This window comes from Myripristis murdjan, chromosome 9, assembly GCF_902150065.1.
Source record: "Myripristis murdjan chromosome 9, fMyrMur1.1, whole genome shotgun sequence".
Classification (NCBI taxonomy): Eukaryota; Metazoa; Chordata; class Actinopteri; order Holocentriformes; family Holocentridae; genus Myripristis; species Myripristis murdjan.
The window spans coordinates 35,720,567-35,741,017 of record NC_043988.1 but is presented as its reverse complement, the minus strand read 5'-3'; the positions used below and the strand labels follow the sequence as shown (position 1 = coordinate 35,741,017).

The 20,451-nt window shown below is 40.7% G+C and overlaps 2 protein-coding genes and 1 long non-coding RNA gene across 4 annotated transcripts in view; all 3 read right to left on the bottom strand.

The window, feature by feature from the left end:
- Nucleotides 1–642: 642 nt before the first annotated feature.
- Nucleotides 643–3,873, bottom strand: LOC115365014 (GTPase IMAP family member 8-like; the record flags this gene model as incomplete). Its single annotated transcript, XM_030059725.1, has 2 exons — nucleotides 643–677; nucleotides 1,227–3,873. Coding segments are annotated over 2 exons (2,682 nt in total), but the record flags the coding sequence as incomplete, so codon positions are not given.
- An 88-nt stretch (nucleotides 3,874–3,961) lies between these two features.
- LOC115364902 (uncharacterized) lies at nucleotides 3,962–7,140 on the bottom strand. 2 transcript variants are annotated; one of them, XR_003928735.1, is made up of 3 exons: nucleotides 7,114–7,140; nucleotides 5,426–5,482; nucleotides 3,962–4,001 (listed from the first exon to the last, which is right to left on the bottom strand). It is a non-coding gene; the product is annotated as an uncharacterized LOC115364902 (long non-coding RNA). The 2 variants fall into 2 exon arrangements; XR_003928734.1 differs by lacking the exon at nucleotides 7,114–7,140 and adding an exon at nucleotides 6,981–7,001.
- Nucleotides 7,141–12,816: 5,676 nt separating this feature from the next.
- The window catches only part of LOC115365013 (GTPase IMAP family member 8-like), a 57,558-nt gene continuing 49,923 nt past the window's right edge, over nucleotides 12,817–20,451 (bottom strand). Inside the window, exon 4 of the mRNA XM_030059724.1 lies at nucleotides 12,817–14,030. Coding sequence (XP_029915584.1) covers nucleotides 12,817–14,030 — 1,214 coding nt within the window. The remainder of the gene's footprint in view (nucleotides 14,031–20,451) is intronic.

Here is a 20,451-nt window from a genome sequence, read left to right as displayed (position 1 = left end):
CAAACATCATATTCTAAAATCACTATGCAATACCTTATTGACTGATTGATTGTATTTATCTGAGAGGGAGCAAGGGTCAAGGTTTCAGGTTTCAGGGACAGAAAGATCTTAAAACAGAGGTTGGTTGCAGGCTGTCAGTCCACTCTGTCAAAAAACATCATATTTGATGTGAATGAGTTTTTTTTTCTGAACTACTGTTTCCCTCTGCAGGGTGGGAGTGAGACCAGTTTCATCGATGGACAAGAAGCTCCAAAACAAGAACAAATGCAAGTTTGACACTGACAATGAAAAACTGGCTTTTACTGCCAACGAAGACAAACCACAAGACCTTAGTGTGTTGTGGGCAAAAACCAGGAGATCATCAAAAATAAAACAGCATTTAGAAATGAAACGTCCAGCCTCTGCACACACAGCAGTGGAGCTTATTTGACTCTTTATTTATCTTATTTTTACCAGAAAAGAAAAGAGTGCTGGAGCTCAGAGAATTAGTTTGTGTTTTAACAGTTAATGAAAGTGAGGTGGATCACATCCCAAACTCCAGCCTGACCTCTAACAGTGAAGTTTTTCTTTTTGATTTATTTACACAATAGAACAATTTAAAAAAAAAAAAAAATGAAAAAAGTGAGTTGTTCAGGTGAGATTTTAAAACTCCAAGAGGTCTGTAGAGTGGATCTCACCTCAATAAAACATAAGAAGCACAAACATCAAATAATCAACAAATGTAAACAAGCAAATAAAGTAAAAAGCAGAAATCAGGTCCACAACAAATGAAGCAAACATATAATAAATCAATAAAATAAAATAAAAGTGTGTGTGTGTGTGTGTGTGTGTGTGTGTGTGTGTGTGGTGAAGGTGGGGTCATCATTATAATGAACAAGCTGGGCAGAATTATCATTGGATGATACATTTGTCTTTGTATTTCTGTTCCCATTCTTTGATTTCCTCATCGTGTTTTTTCTTCAGGTTTTCCATTTCTTTTGTCAAACTTTGCTCACTTGCCTTCAAACTTTGCTCACTTGCCTTCAAACTTTGCTCACTTGCCTTCAAACTTTGCTCACTTGCCTTCAAACTTTGCTCACTTGCCTTCAAACTTTGCTCACTTGCCTTCAAGGTTTCGTGTTTTTTCTTCAGGTCTTCCATTTCTTCTGTCAAACTTTGCTCACTTGCCTTCAAGGTTTCGTGTTTTTTCTTGAGGGCTTCCATTTCTTTTGTCAAACTTTGCTCACTTGCCTTCAAACTTTGCTCACTCGCCTTCAAAGTTTCATGTTTTTTCTCCAGTTTTTCTAATTCACCCTTGAGATTTGTTTCTTTGTGGTCTGACAGCTCCTTTAAGCGGTCATATCCTTCCTTCTTCTCTTGAATTTGTTTCTCGTGTTCTTGCTTCAGAGCCTTCATCTCCTCCTCATGTTTTTCCATCAGAGCTACAAACTCCTTGATCTTTTTCTCTCTGAAGTCATTGAATTCTTCTGCCTTCTTTCTGGCCTCCTCTTCATATTTCTTCTTCATCTTCTCCAGTTTTTTCTTATATTTTTCCTCTAATTCTCTTTGCTCTTTTTCCTCCTGTTCTCTTTTGATTCGATCTTCTTCTTTTCTTTTGTTTTCATCTTTCTTCCTTTCCTGATCGTATTCTTCCTGGAGCTTTTGAAGTCTCGTTCGCTCCTCCTCTCGTCTCTGTTGATCTTCACAATGTCTTTTTTCCCACCATTCTTTTCTTTCCTTCTCCCAAGCCTCTCGCTGTTTTCTCATCTCTTCTCTACTCTGCTCCAGCTGCTGGTCAATATTTTCTTTTTGTTCTGATTCTGATTTTATTTTGTTCTCCAAGGATTCAAGTTCTTGTTTCCATTTCTGTCGTTGAACTTCCTCCTGTTCTTTCCTTTTATTGTCTTCTTCCTCTTTCCTTTCCCGGTCTTTCCTTCTCTCCTCACGCTCTTTGTTAATGTCTTCCTCCTTTTCTTTGAGAAGTTTAGCTCTCTGTTTTCTCTCCTGTTCCATTTCAGATCTTTGGTCTTCCATTCTTCTTCTCATCTTTTCCATTTCTTCTTCATGTTTTCTTTCCAGCTCCTCTTTCTCTCTCTTCATCTCTTCTTCCTTCTCCTTCAAAATCTTATCCACTTCTTTCTGTATGGCTGCCTCTGCCTCTTGGAACATCTCAGTGGTGTAGCAGCCTCCTCCATTTGTCTTCACCATGTTGTTGATCTTTGTCAGCAGCTCTCTGACTTGTGTGCGGTTTGTCTGATCCTTGTTGTTGAAGACATGGTATCTCCCTCCACAGTCAGCTATCAGCTTTTTGACAAAGTCATCACAGTCTTCTTCCATGTAACTCTCAAAAGACTGAGCTCCCAGATCATCTCCTCTAGTGAACAAAACAATGATGAAATCTCCTGACTTCTCACCAAATCCTCTCTTGATCAGGTTCACTGTGTCTTTTTCCTCCTGTGTAAAGCGACCAATCTGCAGCACCAGTAAGAACACATGTGGTCCAGGAGCCAACATGCTGATGCACTTCACAAGCTCCTGTGCAACTTCATCATTGGAGAGAGTTGTGTCGAACAAGCCGGGCGTGTCGACCACAACAACAGGCCTGCTATCAATCTCTCCAATTCTTTTCTCACAAAATTTGGTCACAGATTTCTGACTGGCTTTGGATTTAAAATGCTCTTTGCCCAAGATGGTGTTTCCAGTGGCACTCTTCCCACTGCCAGTCTTCCCGATCAGCACCATCCTGAGCACCTCTGTGCTCTGACTTTCAAAATCTGATACCTCTCTTTCCTTTTTTAGATCCTGCAGTTCAACTGTAAGTCTTGTAATAGTTTTCTCCTGCCTCTCCAGTTCAGTCCGTTGCGAGTTGCAGCATTTCTCTTGTTGTATGTTCTTATCTACTTGGGTAAGGTACAACATCTCTGTTGTGTAACCACACGGTTTATCCTTGGAAAGTCTTATTTTGTCCACAGCATCCAACACCTCAGGTGCTTGCTGTCTGTCCTTGATGTTGAGGACAACGTTTCGTCCTCCATAACGCTGACAGAGCTGCTGGATGTCCTGGTCCTTACTTAGAAAGTTAACAACAGCTGGATGGTTAGGATCTGACTCCACAGTGAACAGAATCATGGTAAAGTCATTGACCTGAGAGCTGAATGTGCTCTGGATGGTCTCTAACTCTCCTTTGTCTTCATCAGTGAGGGGACCCACAGGTATGACCAGGACGAAGGCATGGACGCCCTCAGGATCACAGAGGGAGACACACCTGAATGATTCCTTCATCACTGCCTCCTGAGGTTCTCCAGACAAGGCAGGAAGCTCCACCAGGGAAAGCCGACGTCCACACACCTCTCCCTGATTCTTCACACACACTGCAGACTCAAAGCCTGGATCAAACATCTTCTGGCCCAAAATGGCCTCGGCTGCTGAAGTCTTCCCTGCTCCTCTCCTCCCACAGAGCACCAGGTTCACACACTCTGGTCTCACAGTAGCTGTCTCTTCAGTGGAGGTGAGGCAGCTCTCATTGTTTTCTCTCACAATGTTCTCCATCATCTCCATTAACAGTGTACGGTCATCTGATGACATGCTGTAGTGCCTTCCTCCACATTCTTCAAGGAGCTGTTTTACAGATGAACTTGTTCCACCTCCCTTATGTGTGGTGATGACAATGGAGTGTTTAAAGGCCTCTTGACCAAACAAACTCAGGACGTTCATCAGAGTGAGTCTGTTCTCCTCTGTGAAGTCAGAAGGCTTCACTAACAGCAACAGAACATTTGGTCCAGGAGAGCAAAGAGCCATGCAGTTCTTCATCTCTTTTCTCACTGTTTCCACAGGCAGACTGAAGATGTCTGGACTTTTCACCACTGTTACAGGGTTTCCTTTCCACTCTCCACAGGCAGACACACAGTGCTTTATTTGGGAAGGTTTTGGTAAATGAAAAGTTTTGTTTCCTGATATAAAGTTGACTAGTGTTGTCTTTTTCTCCTCACTTTTCCCCAACAGCACAATCCTGAGTCCAGATGCTGCAATAAAAACACAAGAAAATTAAAAACATCCATCATCCCAACATCCCAGTGAGTGTGTAGGTGTTGAAAAAGAATCCCAAGTTAATGTAACAGTACTTAAAAGAACATTTTGATAATCTTTATAAGATAACAAATTCAACAATGAATTGTGACTAGTGGTATTGATCAAGCTGTAATTAGTTTCACTCTGACATGAATAAATTTAAACCCAGATTACCCAACATTAGACCAGCTAAAAGGCCTTCTTACATTGCCCAGCTCAGTGTCAGTGTGGAGGAGACACTGAAGAATGGGTTCAACACCAACAAAACAACAAAACAATAAAAAATTGAAAGTAAATCTTTGTGTTTGACACATTCTTTTTATGATAAATTGTTGAGGTCATAGTGAATATTGTTCTACTCATTACAGTCACTGTATTGTCAGGGTTAATGAACAAAAAGATGGAGTTTTAAAAACTGAACACAACTTGCATGCAACACAGACATAAAATCTAGCTGAGGTTCTCAGATGCTGTGATTTCCTTCTGGCCTCACTGAATTCACCATGAGCTCTTCACCTGAACAGTTCATGATGTTGGACATGGTATCACTGTCATCCTGGACCATCAAACATGGGGGTGGGCGTCATCTGCTCTGTGTTATCATGTTTAGTTCAGTAGATACGATGCAAACTACATCATTCAGTTGTAGTGGAAAGTGAAATGGCAACCTGGCATTTTTGTGACGACTCTGTTTCTGAAAATGTTCAGGGCCCCAAACTGTACAAATGTAACAAGGGTCATGCTTTTATCAATCACTGAACATATCACCTCAAATTAACTGTAATCTTTGATCAACAGCCTGTGTTGGACCAACATAAGCCATACGTGCTCTGTGGGAGTGACGTATACCGTATTTCACCAATTAATCGCCCGGGCGTTTAATATGCCAAATCGACTTGGACCCCGGGCGTTTAAAAGAACCAGGCGGCTCTTCGCTGCAGGCCTTTATTTATTTTTGCACAGACCTGCACCAGGCCATTACTGTGATGACAGTTACTGTCTAACATATTTATAGTCGGTCCATTTAAGATTACGATACACCCTTTTGTTGTAACATTATCTAGCACTCTTATTTTGACAGAAAACGGAAGCGCCGCACAGTTATTGTGCGGCTAACTGTTTACTTCTGCAAAAATAAGGTGAATAGCCTTATTTTGGGTTACCTCAATATAATGCAAATAATCGCCCCGGCGGTTATTCGGGTGGGCGTTTAATATGCCAAATGGGTGCAGACCCCAGGCGTTTATAAGAACCAGGCGGCTATTTGCAGCCAGGGGATTAATTGGTGAAATACGGTAATTAATATTGTAATATAATTTTTAAGATCACATCACAGATTAGAGGCTGGATGTTAAAACCCTGAAATGAATTTACTCACGCTGGTCGACAGAGCTTCCCTCTGATGACAGACTGTGTGTTGTGGTGGATTTCATCCCTGTAAAAAGATGATACCATCAGTCAGTACATCACCATCCTACATGTAGTGCCCTGCTTAAAATGTTAATATTGTGTTGATCTAAATATGTGGTCACTTAACAAATATGCAGTACATTTTGAATTATTGTTGGTTAAAGTACTGTTGTTGTGAAATAAGATATCTTTAATGTAGAGAAATTTATATTTGTTACTCTATTTGGGGAGATACTGAAATGTCCTATGCTCTTAATGGTTCTTGAATGTCTCATGTTGTTTCCTCTGTTTATTTGGGTAATGAGATGTCAATCTTTCATTAGCCAATTAGTGTCAGTCAGAGGTGAGCGTCAACTACCTACCGGATTCTGAGAAGGGGGTGGGACTAAAGAGTTGGAGACGAAGCTCAGACTGATGTCGGAAGAGTATCTAACTCTTGTAATCTGTTAAAACTGTTAAAAGTTGATATGTTTACTGAAACTGAAAGCCGGAGGGTTTTATTTGTTTGTTGTTGTGTACCACATGTAAGAGTGAGCCGTGTTGGAGCTGTCGTCGACGCCATTTTCTGTTGCGCAGTAGTGCTAGTTAGCCTCGTCCGCGCTAGCCGGGATAAAAAAGGACACCGTGCGTGTGTGGGAGACAATATTTTGCGCCGGAATTCCTGAGTGAGTATGGACATTATGAACTGGTGACAATACGAACATTTATGGAAATGAACAGTGGATTTATTAGTTTTGTGAATTTCTGCTTAGTGTGCCTACATGCCTACATGCTTTCTGCCTACTTCGATGCCGCTGCCTCGAGGCCTACATGCTAGTCTGCTGCCGCATGCTGCTGCTGTAGCTGTTGCTGCAGCTGTAGAGGGTGCTCAGGACTTCACGCTAGCGCCAGGAAACCTGCTGTGCACACGGACATGTCTCCAGGATCCGGTTCTCCATCTCATCTCATCTTTTGCCACTGAATGGAAGGTTTGGCTGCTGCAAACCATTTCTGAATTTCCAAGGATCAGTGAGTACTGATAATACACGTTTCTTGTGGATTCTCATGAGCTCCAACATGCGCGCCAACGACATGGTACCATAACTAGGTTTTGAAAACCCCGGGTATTATTTTATTTCTTTTAAATGGTGAATGCTCACATTTTTTTGTGTGTGTGTGTGTGTCAATAAATATTTCATGTTTTGCAAAGTATATCTTGAGCTGAAATGTGTCTGAATACTGTGGTTAATGTTGGGCTATGATGTGGAAAGTGAATGCATGGGAGTGTATAAGGTTATAAACAACATAGCTATGATATCAGCTAACCAGGCCTCTCTGCACCCTAGGCAGAGTCATATGCTCTAGTTAAGGTAAATATACTAAGGTTTATATTTTTTTGTAGACTCCCTTCAACTCGTCTCCCATGCAGGGGTTATTAGGTGTACTGGGGCAGTACAGGATAACTCTTTAACAAATTAGAGTTGAGCGGGAGGGCTACATACACAAGAGAAAAACAAAACTACATTTGTGATGAATTTACATACAGTTCAAGACAGAGCTTGTTGCTTCTTGTTGTAAAGAGATGACATCATCAATGAATTTAACTTTTTACATAATGCTTTAACTGTGTTATAAATCATTATTAGTATATGGTTCATAATGTTCTCCTGCACTTACCAGCAGGTGTTGGTGTTTGTTGATCACCAGCTTCTTCCTCAAACACATCACAGCTCACAGGCTCTCCATTGTTCTCCTTCACTACTTGACCCAGGCGAGTTAACAGCTCTGAGAGTTCAAGGTTCTCCAGTCTCAAGTGTCTGTATCTACATTTTCTGATCAGGTCCTTTAAGGCTGGATGTTGCATGTAGTTTCCAGCTGATCTCTCCTCTCTGGGTGTTGATATCAGTACCAGTGAATGATCAAAAGAGCGCTCACTGAAGGTTTCAAGGACTCTGTGTAACCTCTGTTTCTGATCCTCAGTGAAGTCTTCAGGCTGTAGTACCAGCAGGAACACATGAGGTCCAGGGGCAGAGAGGCTCACACAGCTTTCTACATCCTGTGTCAGTTTGTCTTGAGAGATGTTGGGAAGCAGCAGATCTGGAGTGTTGATGAGCGTTATTTTCTTCTCCTTCAGCTGTCGACTCACTCTCAGACAGTGGTCGTCTTCTTTCTGAAGATTAAACACAGTCTCTCCCAGTATGAAGTTCCCCACTTCACTCCTGAGAGTCCAGCTGTTCCCCAGCAGCACAACCCTCAGCTCAGACACTGAAATGAAAATAACAGAAAAAAATAGGACTTGTTGTTATTATTATTATCATTGTTGTTGTTGTTTTTATCATTAATTTCCAGGGGGCTATTCCATGAAAGCAGCTAAAGAAAGCTGTGCTTACGTGATATAGCCTGGCTTGAATTAGCGTCAACTTTCACTAAAGCCTCAACCCGTTCCACTATTCAGCCGCGTCAAGTCAGCGCTAATTCTAGCCACGTTTGAACAAGCCTCAAGTGCGCGCGTTCACGGGGTACATAAGCAGCCCAGAACAGTCGATTGTCGAAACGAACATACAGCTGTCTCAAAAGGAGGGGAAAAGGAGAGCCTCGACATTTTCAGCGGCGGAGCAGACACTGCTGATGGAACTATATGAAGAATATAGGGAAATCATCACAAACAGGGCCGGCTTTTGGCATAGGTGTTATAGGCAACTGCCTAGGGCACCATCTGCTGGAGGGGCGCTGCTAATGGCCAGAGGGGCGCCGGAAGCGGGACTGTTGACCGGCGCGACACCGTCGGGATATGGAAATAAAAAAAAACTGGGGAAGGAAGTAGGCTAAGTAGCCTATAAATTTAAACACAACAGAAAGCCATGGTTTGGACTGTATTTAATGCTTTCATTCTTTGTCTTCACATCTTGAACAAAATGATGATTATTGAGTTTTTTTTTTGTTTTTTGTTTTTTTTTAATGGTTAATAGGCTAAATGATTTCAAAACTTAGGAATTTATATTAGCCTATATATGAAATTATAGGTAGGCTACATGTAAAAATCCAAATATAAAGGGATCATTCAAAAAGTGGGATGACCATGAATCCAATTGGGATTAACTGAAATATGTGTCTTGTAAACGTCCCTCACCTGTGTCAACTCACCTCTTGGCTTCGGGCAGAATAGAGGCGGATCATTGCAAATTGCGGGTGGGAAATAAAATAAGACGTCTTTTTTTATTTAACCTCATGTTCTTTTCAACCCTTTTATGTTCAACGCTTGTTGTTGCATTTGATGTATGACTTGTGCTATATGAATAAAATTTGATTGAGTAATTGATTGTTTATTTGGTTGATTTCGGAGACTGACAGTGATAACACATGATTTTCATTACGTTTATTTTTATTAAGTAAACACGTACATTCATGCTTGGTCACATTGTGGGAAATAGGCTAAGTCTGAATTTATATTTCCGAACACGGACATGGTGCTACATAATTAAATTTGAATTTAATTAAATTGAATATGTGATGCCGGGGCAACAATACAGACGTGACGGAGCCGTCATTTGGGGGTCTGTTTGTGTCCGTCGGACATTCTTTGACATGCAGCTGAGCTAAGTCTGGCTGTAAGCCGCCACGGAGCAGGCTAGTTCTGCTGACTCAGTTGCCATGGCTACTGAGCTGCAACTTACATAAGCCACTTTGATGGAACGGAACTCTCACTTAAATTAGCGAGGCTCATTGAAATAAGCCAGGCTATCCCGTTAGCCAGCTTGATGGAATAGGCCCCTGGTCTTCCTGTTTTCTGTCCCTGAGCAAGACACTGAAACCCTGATTAGTCCTGATTGGCAGCTTTGCTGCAATTGCTTTGACTGGTCGGAAGACTAAAATATTTCTATAGAAGTGCAGAGCCCAGTTTTTATTTAGACTAAACATTAAATTATTACTCAAATATTTAGAATTATTACTCAAATATTTAGAATCTGTTTTACCTATATTACCTATACTTTCATATGTCAGCTGCACTGACTTAAGTTATTATGTATTGTATTTAACCCATTTAAGGTATGTGAATGTTTCATATTGTCTGTTTTCGAGTGTCCTTTATCGCTGTCTGTAGAGCTGCTAAACTGATTTTCACAGTAATGTTGGTGACAATGTTAACAGTGACAATAAAGGATTCTTATTCTTATTTTAGTCACAGCGAAACATTTCTGTAATCCTTATTTTCACTGATTTACTCGTTGGGACTGGAAACCACCTTAAATCTGCATAGATTTCCGGGCCTGGCATATGATGACCGTGAGTGGTGTCTCAAATGTCCTTCTCAACACTGACATTCTCCTAAAAAGTTACTGCAGAACTGTCCACAAGCTCACTACACAGATAAGGGCAGCAGCACACTCACACACATTTACAGTACCATGAAAAAGTGTTGGCCCCCTTTCTGAGTTCCTGTAATTTGCATATTTGTGACAGTGAAAGCAAATGTAATATCTGACAAGGAGTACCCAACTAAAGAGAATATCATTTATAACAATCATTTTATTTATTGAAGGGAAAAAGTTATCCAACAGTTATATGTGAAAAAGTAATTCCTCCCCTGTACTTAATAACGTTTTGCTTCCAAATGCTTCCTGTAACTGGAGGTCAGTCTTTCACATTGCTGTGGGGGAATTCTGGCCCAGTCCTCTTTGTAGAATTACTGTAATTCAGTGACATTGAGGGTTTTCGAGCATGAACAGCTTGTTTAAGGTCCCGCCACAGCATCACAAGGTTGGTTTCCATCCAAATATATCGAAATTTTTGAGTGAATTTTGTCAAAATGCGCAAAAGAAAATGCAAATTTATGCCTGATTCCATTAGTTTTGTTTTGCGATTATTGGGAGAAGAGTGCGCCGTGAGATGACATCATAAGATAGCGTCTGTGTCCACTGAACAACAACATACACTCAGCTGACACTCAACAGCTGATCATGGACAGATTCCTGTTGAACTTGTGGCTCTTGGGAGAAGTCTGCTTACTATTTTGGCAGCGCTAACTTCGTACCGAACCATCCTAAATAAGGAATAAGATACTACTACTACTACTACTACTACTACTACTACTAATAATAATAATAATAATACTAATAACAATAACTAACAATAAGACTGTCGCGTAGTGGTGTGACGTGGTATCCAGTCCAGTCATCATTTATGCGCAAAACCTGTTTCCACAGCAAAAGGTCGCATTTTCTTTTATCGATACGCTGAGAAATCCGCCCCCTCCAAGCGTAAAAAGTTTTTTGCAAATTTTCGGCCGTTTTTCGAATTTCTGGCGTTTCCATCCAAGTTTTTTTTTTTTTTTTTTTTTTTTTTTTCCCACAATTTCTGAAAATGCGAATAAAAATAGGTGGATGGAAACCCAGCTACAGTGGGGTTCAAGTCAGGACTTGGACTAGGCCACTACAAAACCTTAATTTTGTTTCTTTTGAGCCATTCTGAGGCTTACTCTTATACTTTGGATCACTGTCCTGCTGCATCACCCAGTTGTGCTTCAGTTTCACATCACAATCTGACGACTGAATGTTCTCCTTCAGAATTTTCTTGTAGAGAATAGAATTCATGGTTCCTTCAATCATGACAAGTCTTTCAGGCCCTGAGGCAACAAAGCATCCACACACCATCACTAACACCACCATGTTTGACTGTTACTTTGATGATGATGTCATGAAATGCTGTGTTTGCTGTCAATCGACCAAAGCGGGACAAAGTTACACTTTTGACTTGTCCGTGCACAGGACACTATCCCAAAAGGCTTGGGGGTTATCAGTGTGCTTTTATTGCAAATATGACACAAGCACCAATGTTTCTCTCAGTTTGTTGTCTCTCCCAGTCTCTTTCTTATTGTTGAATCATGAACACTGATCTCAGCTGATGCTAGAGAGGCCTGCAGTTATTTGGATGCTATCCTGGGTGTTTTTGTGACTTCCTGGATGAGAGGTCACTGCAAGAATTTTGGTGGGCCGGCCACTGCTAGAAAGATTGTCTGCTTTTGGTTAATTGGCTGAGTAATTGTGGGGGCAATAACTTTTTCACACTCGGCCAGTTGGCAGTGGATAACTTTTGTCCATCAAATCAATAATCTTTTAAAACATGAAATTTCTGTTTACTCCGGTTCTCTTCATCTTCTGTTAAGCACTACAAAGTGCTTAACAAAGGCAGAAATAAAATAAAATGAAATAAAATAAATAAAACATTCAAAATTAAAATGAAAACTCAAGTAAAATCACGAAAGGCTTACTGATAAAAGTCTGTTTTAAGAAGAGATTTAAAAGAAATGTCTGACTCAGCCGACCTGATTTCCTTGGGCAGATTGTTCCAGAGCCTCGGGGCCTAAACTGCAAACACTCTGTCCCCTTTAGTTTTCAGGAACAGACAAAAGACCTCTGCCCAAGGATCTCAAGGTACATACTGGTGTTTTAGGTACTAAGACGTCAGTCATACAGCAAGGAGAGAGGCCATGAAGAACCTTAAAAGTAATCAGTAAAATCTTTAAATAAATCCTAAAACATACTGGGAGCCAGTGTAAAGTGATGTGATCATGTCTCCTGGTTTTGGTTAAAAGCCTGGCAGCTGAGTTCTGTAAATATGCAAAAATATAGGAAATCGGGAAGGGGGGCACATACTTTTTCATAGTGCTGTACAAGGTGAATAACGAGGGGCCAACAACTGAGCTCTGAGGAACTCCGTACCTGAACTTTGCGTGGTCGGATCTGGATAATGTTATGTTTCAGCTGACCCTCCACTCAACTGAAACAAAGCAGAGCAGAGAACAGCCAGCAACAACCACAAACTCACCTGCTGGCTGCTCATTTCTTTCTTTTTTATAAAGCTTTGCTAAGATTGGTAAAGCTAGGAAGTCATCCTCCTTTGGCAGTTGACAGTGGCTATTCTCTGCTCTGCTCAAGCTCCTGGTGCAGTTGACTCATAGCACCACCTGTTGTTGTGGAGGGTGAATTATATAGGACATTTGTGAGAAAATCCACAGTGGAGATGTCATGCAAAAAGTCACATGATATGTTATTCTCTTTGTGGGAAATACTTTTTTTAAAACTTGTAAGAATTGATTTTTTTTTTTTTTTCTGGAGCATGATGTATTAGAAATCTGGTGTGTATTTGTTTAATAGGCATGCTTCATATTTACAAAAGAAAATACATTGGTTTGTTAATGGTGTTTTGGATTTGCAAACCACACTACATTTGTTAAGGAATCATTGGGCATTTGTAAAACATGTTTTGTTTGTTTGTTAGGTTTTGGTAGCAGTTTAGCTCCATAAATAATTGTTGTTAAACAATTCTGAATCCAGATTGCAGGGACTCTGGTATGTTGTGCAGGTTAAGGTATGTAGCTAGCTACTCACAAGTGACCACAGTCTGCTTTTTCTGCTCCTCCAGTTCAGTCCATTGCGAGCTGATGCGCCTCTCTTGTTGTATGATCTTATCTATTTGGTTAAAACACCACATCTCAGTTGTGTAACCACATGGTTTATCCTTGGAAAGTTTAATTTTGTCCACAGCATCCAACACCTCAGGTACTTGCTGTCTGTCCTTGATGTTGAGGACAACATATCGTCCTCCATAACGCTGACAGAGCTGCTGGATGTCCTGGTCCTTACTTAGAAAGTTAACAACATCTGGATGGTTAGGATCTGACTCCACAGTGAACAGAATCATGGTAAAGTCATTGACCTGAGAGCTGAATGTGCTCTGGATGGTCTCTACCTCTCCTGTGTCTTCATCAGTGAGGGGACCCACAGGTATGACCAGGACGAAGGCGTGGACGCCCTCAGGATCACAGAGGGAGACACACCTGAATGATTCCTTCATCACTGCCTCCTGAGGTTTTCCAGACAAGGCAGGAAGCTCCACCAGGGAGAGCCGACGTCCACACACCTCTCCCTGATTCTTCACACACACTGCAGACTCAAAGCCTGGATCAAACATCTTCTGGCCCAAAATGGCCTCGGCTGCTGAAGTCTTCTCTGCTCCTCTCCTTCCACAGAGCACCAGGTTCACACACTCTGGTCTCACAGTAGCTGTCTCTTCAGTGGAGGTGAGGCAGCTCTCATTGTTTTCTCTCACAATGTTCTCCATCATCTCCATTAACAGTGTACGGTTATTTGATGACATGCTGTAGTGCCTTCCTCCACATTCTTCAAGGAGCTGTTCTACAGATGAACTTTTTCGACCTCCCTCATGTGTGCTGATGACCATGGAGTGTTTAAAAGCCTCTTGACCAAACAAACTCAGGACGTTCATTAGAGTGAGTCTGTTCTCCTCTGTGAAGTCAGAAGGCTTCACTAACAGCAACAGAACATTTGGTCCAGGAGAGCAAAGATCCATGCAGTTCTTCATCTCTTCTCTCACTGTTTCCACAGGCAGACTGAAGATGTCAGGAGTTTTCACCACTGTTACACATTTATCTTTCCACTCTCCACAGGCAGCCACACATTGCTTTGCTGGGGAAAGTTTTTTGGATCGAAAAGCTTTGTTTCCTATTATGAAGTTGCCAAGTGTTGTCCTTTTGTCCTCACTTTTCCCCAACAGCACAATCCTGAGTCCAGATGCTGCAATCAAAAGACAAGAGAAATAAAAACATCCATCATCCCAACATCCCAGTGAGTGTAGGTGTTGATACAAGTGTTTTACAAACCACAGGAATGAACAACAATCCCAAGTTAATGTAATAGTACTTAACAGTACGTAACAGAACATTTTGATAATCTTTATAAGATAACAAATTGAACAATGAGTTGTGACTTGTGGTACTGATCAAAGTGTACTCAGTTTAATTTTGACATGAATAAATTTAAACCCACATTACCCAACATTAGACCAGCTAAAAGGCCTCCTTACGTTGCCCAGCTCTGTGTCAGTGTGGAGGAGACAGTGAAGAATGGCTTCAACACCAACACAACAATCAAACAATAAAACAAAAAATTGAAATAATCTTTGTGTTTGCCACATTCATTTTTGGCAAAATTGTTGAGGTCATAGTGAATATTGTTCTACTCATTACAGTCACTGTATTGTCAGGGTTAATGAACAAAAAGATGGAGTTTTAAAAACTGAACACAACATGGATGCAACACAGACATAAAATCTAGCCGACGTTCTCAGATGCTGTGATTTCCTTCTGGCCTCACTGAATTCACCATGAACTCTTCACCTGAACAGTTCATGATGTTGGACATGGTATCACTGTCATCCTGGACCATCAAACATGGGGGTGGGCATCATCTGTTCTGTGTTATCATGTTTAGTTCAGTAGATATGATGCAAACTACATCATTCAGTTATAGTGGAAAGTGAAATGGCTGTTGTGGCATTTTTGTGACGACTCTGTTTCTGAAAATGTTCAGGGCCCCAAACTGTACAAATGTAACAAGGGTCATGCTTTTATCAATCACTGAACATATCACCTCAAATGAACTGTAATCTTTGATCAACAGCCTGTGTTGGACCAACATAAGCCATACGTGCTCTGTGGGAGTGATGTATAATTAATATTGTAACATAATTTTTAAGATCACATCACAGATTTCAGGCTGGATGTTAAAACCCTGAAGTGAATTTACTCACGCTGGTCGACAGAACTTCCCTCTGATGACAGACTGTGTGTTGTGGTGGATTTCATCCCTGTAAAAAGATGATACCATCAGTCAGTACATCACCATCCTACACAAGAGAAAAACAAAACTACATTTGTGATGAATTTACATACAGTTCAAGGCAGAGCTTGTTGCTGCTTGTTGTAAAGAGATGACATCATCAATGAATTTAACTTTTTACATAATGCTTTAACTGTGTTATAAATCATTATTAGTATATGGTTCATAAATTTCTCCTGCACTTACCAGCAGGTGTTGGTGTTTGTTGACCAGCAGCTGCATCCTCAAACACATCACAGCTCACAGGCTCTCCATTGTTCTCCTTCACTACTTGATCCAGGTGAGTTAACAGCTCTGGGAGTTCAAGGTTCATTTGGTTCAAGTGTCTGTATCTACATTCTCTGATCAGGTCCTTTAAGGCTGGATGTTGCATGTAGTTTCCAGCTGATCTCTCCTCTCTGGGTGTTGATATCAGTACCAGTGAATGATCAAAAGAGCGCTCACTGAAGGTTTCAAGGACTCTGTGTAAGCTCTGTTTCTGCTCCTCAGTGAAGTCTTCAGGCTGTAGTACCAGCAGGAACACATGAGGTCCAGGGGCAGAGAGGCTCACACAGCTTTCTACATCCTGTGTCAGTTTGTCTTGAGAGATGTTGGGAAGCAGCAGATCTGGGGTGTTGATGAGCGTTATTTTCTTCTCCTTCAGCTGTCGACTCTCTCTCAGACAGTGGTCAGCTGCTCTCTGAAGATCAAACACAGTCTCTCCCAGTATGAAGTTCCCCACTTCACTCCTGTGAGTCCAGCTGTTCCCCAGCAGCACAACCCTCAGCTCAGACACTGAAATGAAAATGTGAAGTTAACAAATGGAACCAAACTAAATGTAGGCAAAGAAACCCATGAATGCAACAAGACTATTTTTATGCCTCACTTTGCAAACCTGGTTGCAGGAGCTTCCAAACCATCTCTAAATCCATTGAAGATGTGAGCATGGAAAAAGCACACACACACACACACACACACACACACACGGACACATGTGCACACCCAGAACAAATGGGACAAACACAAAACACAGAAGAGCAAGGGTTGTGTTTTATCGCTCTGAGTTCCTTCAGGCTCCAGGTCTCTGCTGCTGTTTGGACGGTGGACTAAAGGCTGAGATGCTCCAGGCGCCTGGTTCTAAAGGGTTGCAGCAACACAGCAACACAGCAGCTGAGCACAGCTCATTTTAAGAGCAACATGCCCATGGAGCTCAGATGGACACAGGAGACTTTGCTATTTCCACAAGGGGGCGCTGGACAGGGAAATGACAACTGAGCTGCTTGGAAACTAGAAAAGACACTTGAGTCGCACTTGGAGAAGCTTTGCACCAGGTGGAATAACAGGAGCCAGAAACTGGAAGATCAGAGGTCAACCAGAGCAAGAGAACTCCAAATGAAGTTATTCATAAAACTTCTATCACAAAACATGGGAGTCAATAAACTGATTGAACCTCACAGTTTATGTCTACCTGTTATGAGACGTTGGAAACTTAAATCTTATGAATCACCACAACAGTTCTGGTTCAGCTCAGTTTAACTCACTATAAGGTGGCAGGAACTCACAGCTGCTGCTGCGCTTCAAGGTTCTCACATCTTCTGTGTCTGTAAGATACAGAAAAATAAACAAAGTTATATCAAATCAGGATCAACTTAAAGTTCATTTGGACCAACGTGTTTCAAATAATCTGCAGACTTTAGTTAAGTGTCCCAGGTTTAATGATGTTCCCCTTTTGCTGCACAAACAACTATTATCTGTCAAGTTTTCATTTGGTTTCCAGTTCAGTTCAACTTTAATTTACTGTCATTCAGAGGTGGGAAGTAACGAAGTATTTGTACTTCGTTACTTAGTATTTAATTTTCTGCCAACTTTTTACTTTTACTCCCTACATTTGAACACAAATATCTGTACTTTCTACTCCTTACATTGTCAAAACAGGCTCGTTACTTCTCTCTCTCCCTCTCTCTCTTTTTGGTGCGGGCGGGCGGCTCGTTACCACCAAGAAAAAAAATACAACACCTGCACCGGCACCGTACGAGAACAAAAGGCAGAGAAACTCTCCAGACTACAGCAGCGCACTGACATAGATTGTGAAACAAAGCGAAGAGTTGCCACTCCGCTGTATTTTCACTGGCTAACAGCCGCACACTGGCTTAGCTTGTCTATTCAGAGAAGAGGTATCACTTCGGCTTATTTTTCATTCTATGTTATCACATGCATACTACTGCTCATTCATTGGTAGTTGAATTGTTAGGTCTGTTTGATAAGTAATTTACATTTTTAAAACAAATAATAATTTAACATATTTTTAAATTATTGGAGTCAACATCTACTCCTTCAAGATAATTTATTATGTTCTACAACTCATAAACATACACCAACACTACATACTGAGTGTTTGAGCAGCATATCTCCTCTGTGCTACAAAAGATCTGTGGTAAAAATTATTAACATTAACGCTGAAGCCCTCCCCCACAGTTTCCAAAAATCCTGGAGGAAACCCTGCACAGAGAGAGAAAGGGAGAGAGGGCGCAGGATGAGAGAGCAGTTAAGAAAAAGAAAACCATAAAGAGAAATCTGGAGACATGGAGGAAGACAGTTGCCAGGGAAGATAACGTTAGTCGACGACAAAACAGAGTCGCAGAAGCAAGAAAAAATCTGTTAAAAGTCATATACGTTAAGTATATTAAGCCCTGAGAGTACCAAAGCTGTTATCAAGGTACTCATTCAAGACCTCTGGGCAGTTCAGTCTTGATTATTGTGTGAAACTGGGCTTGCAGCAAAACTAGACTGTTGCGTGATTTTCATTCTCTCTGTACCAGCACTTTGCAGGTTGTTAATAAAAGAGGAAAAGTTCCTGTTTTGTGTGCCCTGAACTTTTTTCGTCAAAAAGTTATCAAAAAGGTATATGTATCATTAATGGTAAAAAAATAAATAAATCATTTTTACTTTTTACTTTTGTACTTAAGTACATTTCAGAGCCTGTACTTTCTTACTTTTACTTGAGTAAAGAAGTTGAATTAGTACTTCTACTTTTACCAGAGTCTTTTCTCACACAAGTATCTTTACTTCTACTTAAGTACAGAATGTCAGTACTTTTGCCACCTCTGCTGTCATTATACAATGCTGAGGCTAATATACATGGGAAAGTGGGTTGTGCTTCTCTAAAACACTGCAGCATGGCACAAACAGCTGTACGCAATTCAATTCAAATCTAAAACAATAACATTTTTCAATTATAAGGTAATATCTAGAAACTAGACAGTATTTTGGTAAAACTCTACACACTAAACCACAAAACCTCACACCAAAACTTTTCCAACTGTTTTAAAACATACACTCTCTGCAGGACAGCAGTTTGCAAAAAAAGTTTTGTCATGCATGTAGTAAACACACACACACATACATATCCAAATGTGAAAAGTATGGATGTGTAAAGTACCCATTCTGAATGTCATCATACATAAAATATGCATAAAATTGACTACTTTACAAATTGAAACCATTTTGGTGCGATTATCTTGGTGCGACTAAGCCTTGAACAGAACAGAGATCAGATTTTTTCATACATTCCCACATGCAGTTATGGGCCAATGAAAATCTGACATGAAAACTTTTTTTTTGGATTTGGAGAGGCTGCCATCCAGAAACCGATGCATATATCTGACTAACCATTAATGCTTTGAACAGTCCATGTATATATCTCAAAGCTCTGAAAAAATCAAGAAGCTGGGGCAAATACAAAGTTGTTTTCTGAAGGCCCAAACATGGTCGGCCACAAAACCTGTCATTTTTTTCCATTTTTGAGGGGCTGGCATGCCTACCAGTTATGATGTATGACAGATGTTTTGTATATTCTGAGAGAGTAGGTGGAGTTGTATTATCGTACCAAATTTCAGTTTCCTATGTGGTGTAGTTCCTGAGATATTGACACCTGAAATGGAGGAAAAATAAGGATGTGCCAAAATCGACACATACCCCCTCACTAAATTGGCCATATCTCAAAAAGTATCCATCTAAGCAAACTAAAATTTTACAATGTGCCTATTGGATAAGTAAGGAACAACTGGTGAATTTTTCAGAATTTTTTGAGACCCACCTTTTTTTTTTTTATTAAATGTTGGACAATGAGTTGCTATAAAATCCTAAAATAGTTTTGATTCAGTGCAGTTTAACTCACTGCGAGGGGGCAGATGGTCATAGCTGCGGAAGCGCTTCAGGGGTCTCACACCATCTCTCGCTGTAAGAACACAGAAAAATATATCAGACAATCAAAGCACAGAAACTGTTCCTAAGTTACTGCTCCTAAAAATACTTTACTTAGTTATTCTTTATTAAAAGCAACTCGCTACAGTACTTTTAAGTTACCCACTTTACAGTGTGCTTTTTAAATCATCAAGCATCCCACTGAGCAAAAAGTGTCCAGAAAACGTTAAAAAGACGTCTTTTCTGTACCTCCAGAAGACATCTTCAGGGGGGCCAGAATGAAAGTTTTTAATGTCTTTTCTGTACATTGTGATGACGTCATCTCCGAACCTCCAGAAGACCAATGATACTGTCCAATGACAGTATCATTGAGGAAAAAACAGTTCTCTCGTGCATGCTGTGTGATTTAGCGGATGCTAACAGACTCAACAGACTGATCCGCAAGGCCAGCGACGTTGTGGGAGTGAAGATGGACTCTCTGACGGTGGTGTCAGAGAGGAGAATGCTTCACAAGGTGAAAGCCATCCTGGACAATGTGTCCAACCCGCTCCATGACGTGTTGGTCAGACACAGGAGTTCTTTCAGCACCAGACTGATCGCACCACGATGCACCACAGAGCGACACAGGAAATCATTCCTGCCTGTGGCCATCAAACTGTACAACTCCTCACTCTGAGTGTCAGACACTCTGAGTCAGTGGGCTGGCCCCATAAACGAACTCTTGTGCAAATTCCCTCTGTGCAATAATCCATATTCAATACCATACTTATGTGCAATAACCTGTGCAATAATCCATATTCTATATCATACTTATGTGCAATAACCTGTGCAATAATCCATATTCTATATCATACTTATGTGCAATAACCTGTGCAATAATCCATATTCAATACCATATTTAGGTGCAGTAACCTATAGTGCAATAACTTCTGTCCAAGTTTGTCTTTTTATTCTATATATATTTATATTTATATTTATATTTATATTCCTTTCTTTATTTTTCTTGACTAATTGCTCTTTTTACTTTACACTTTGAGTGGGAGTTGTTATTGCAACAAAAAGTAATTTCCCCCTGGGGATCAATAAAGTATTCTGATTCTGATTCTGATTCTGATTATGGAGCCTCATTTTTCAG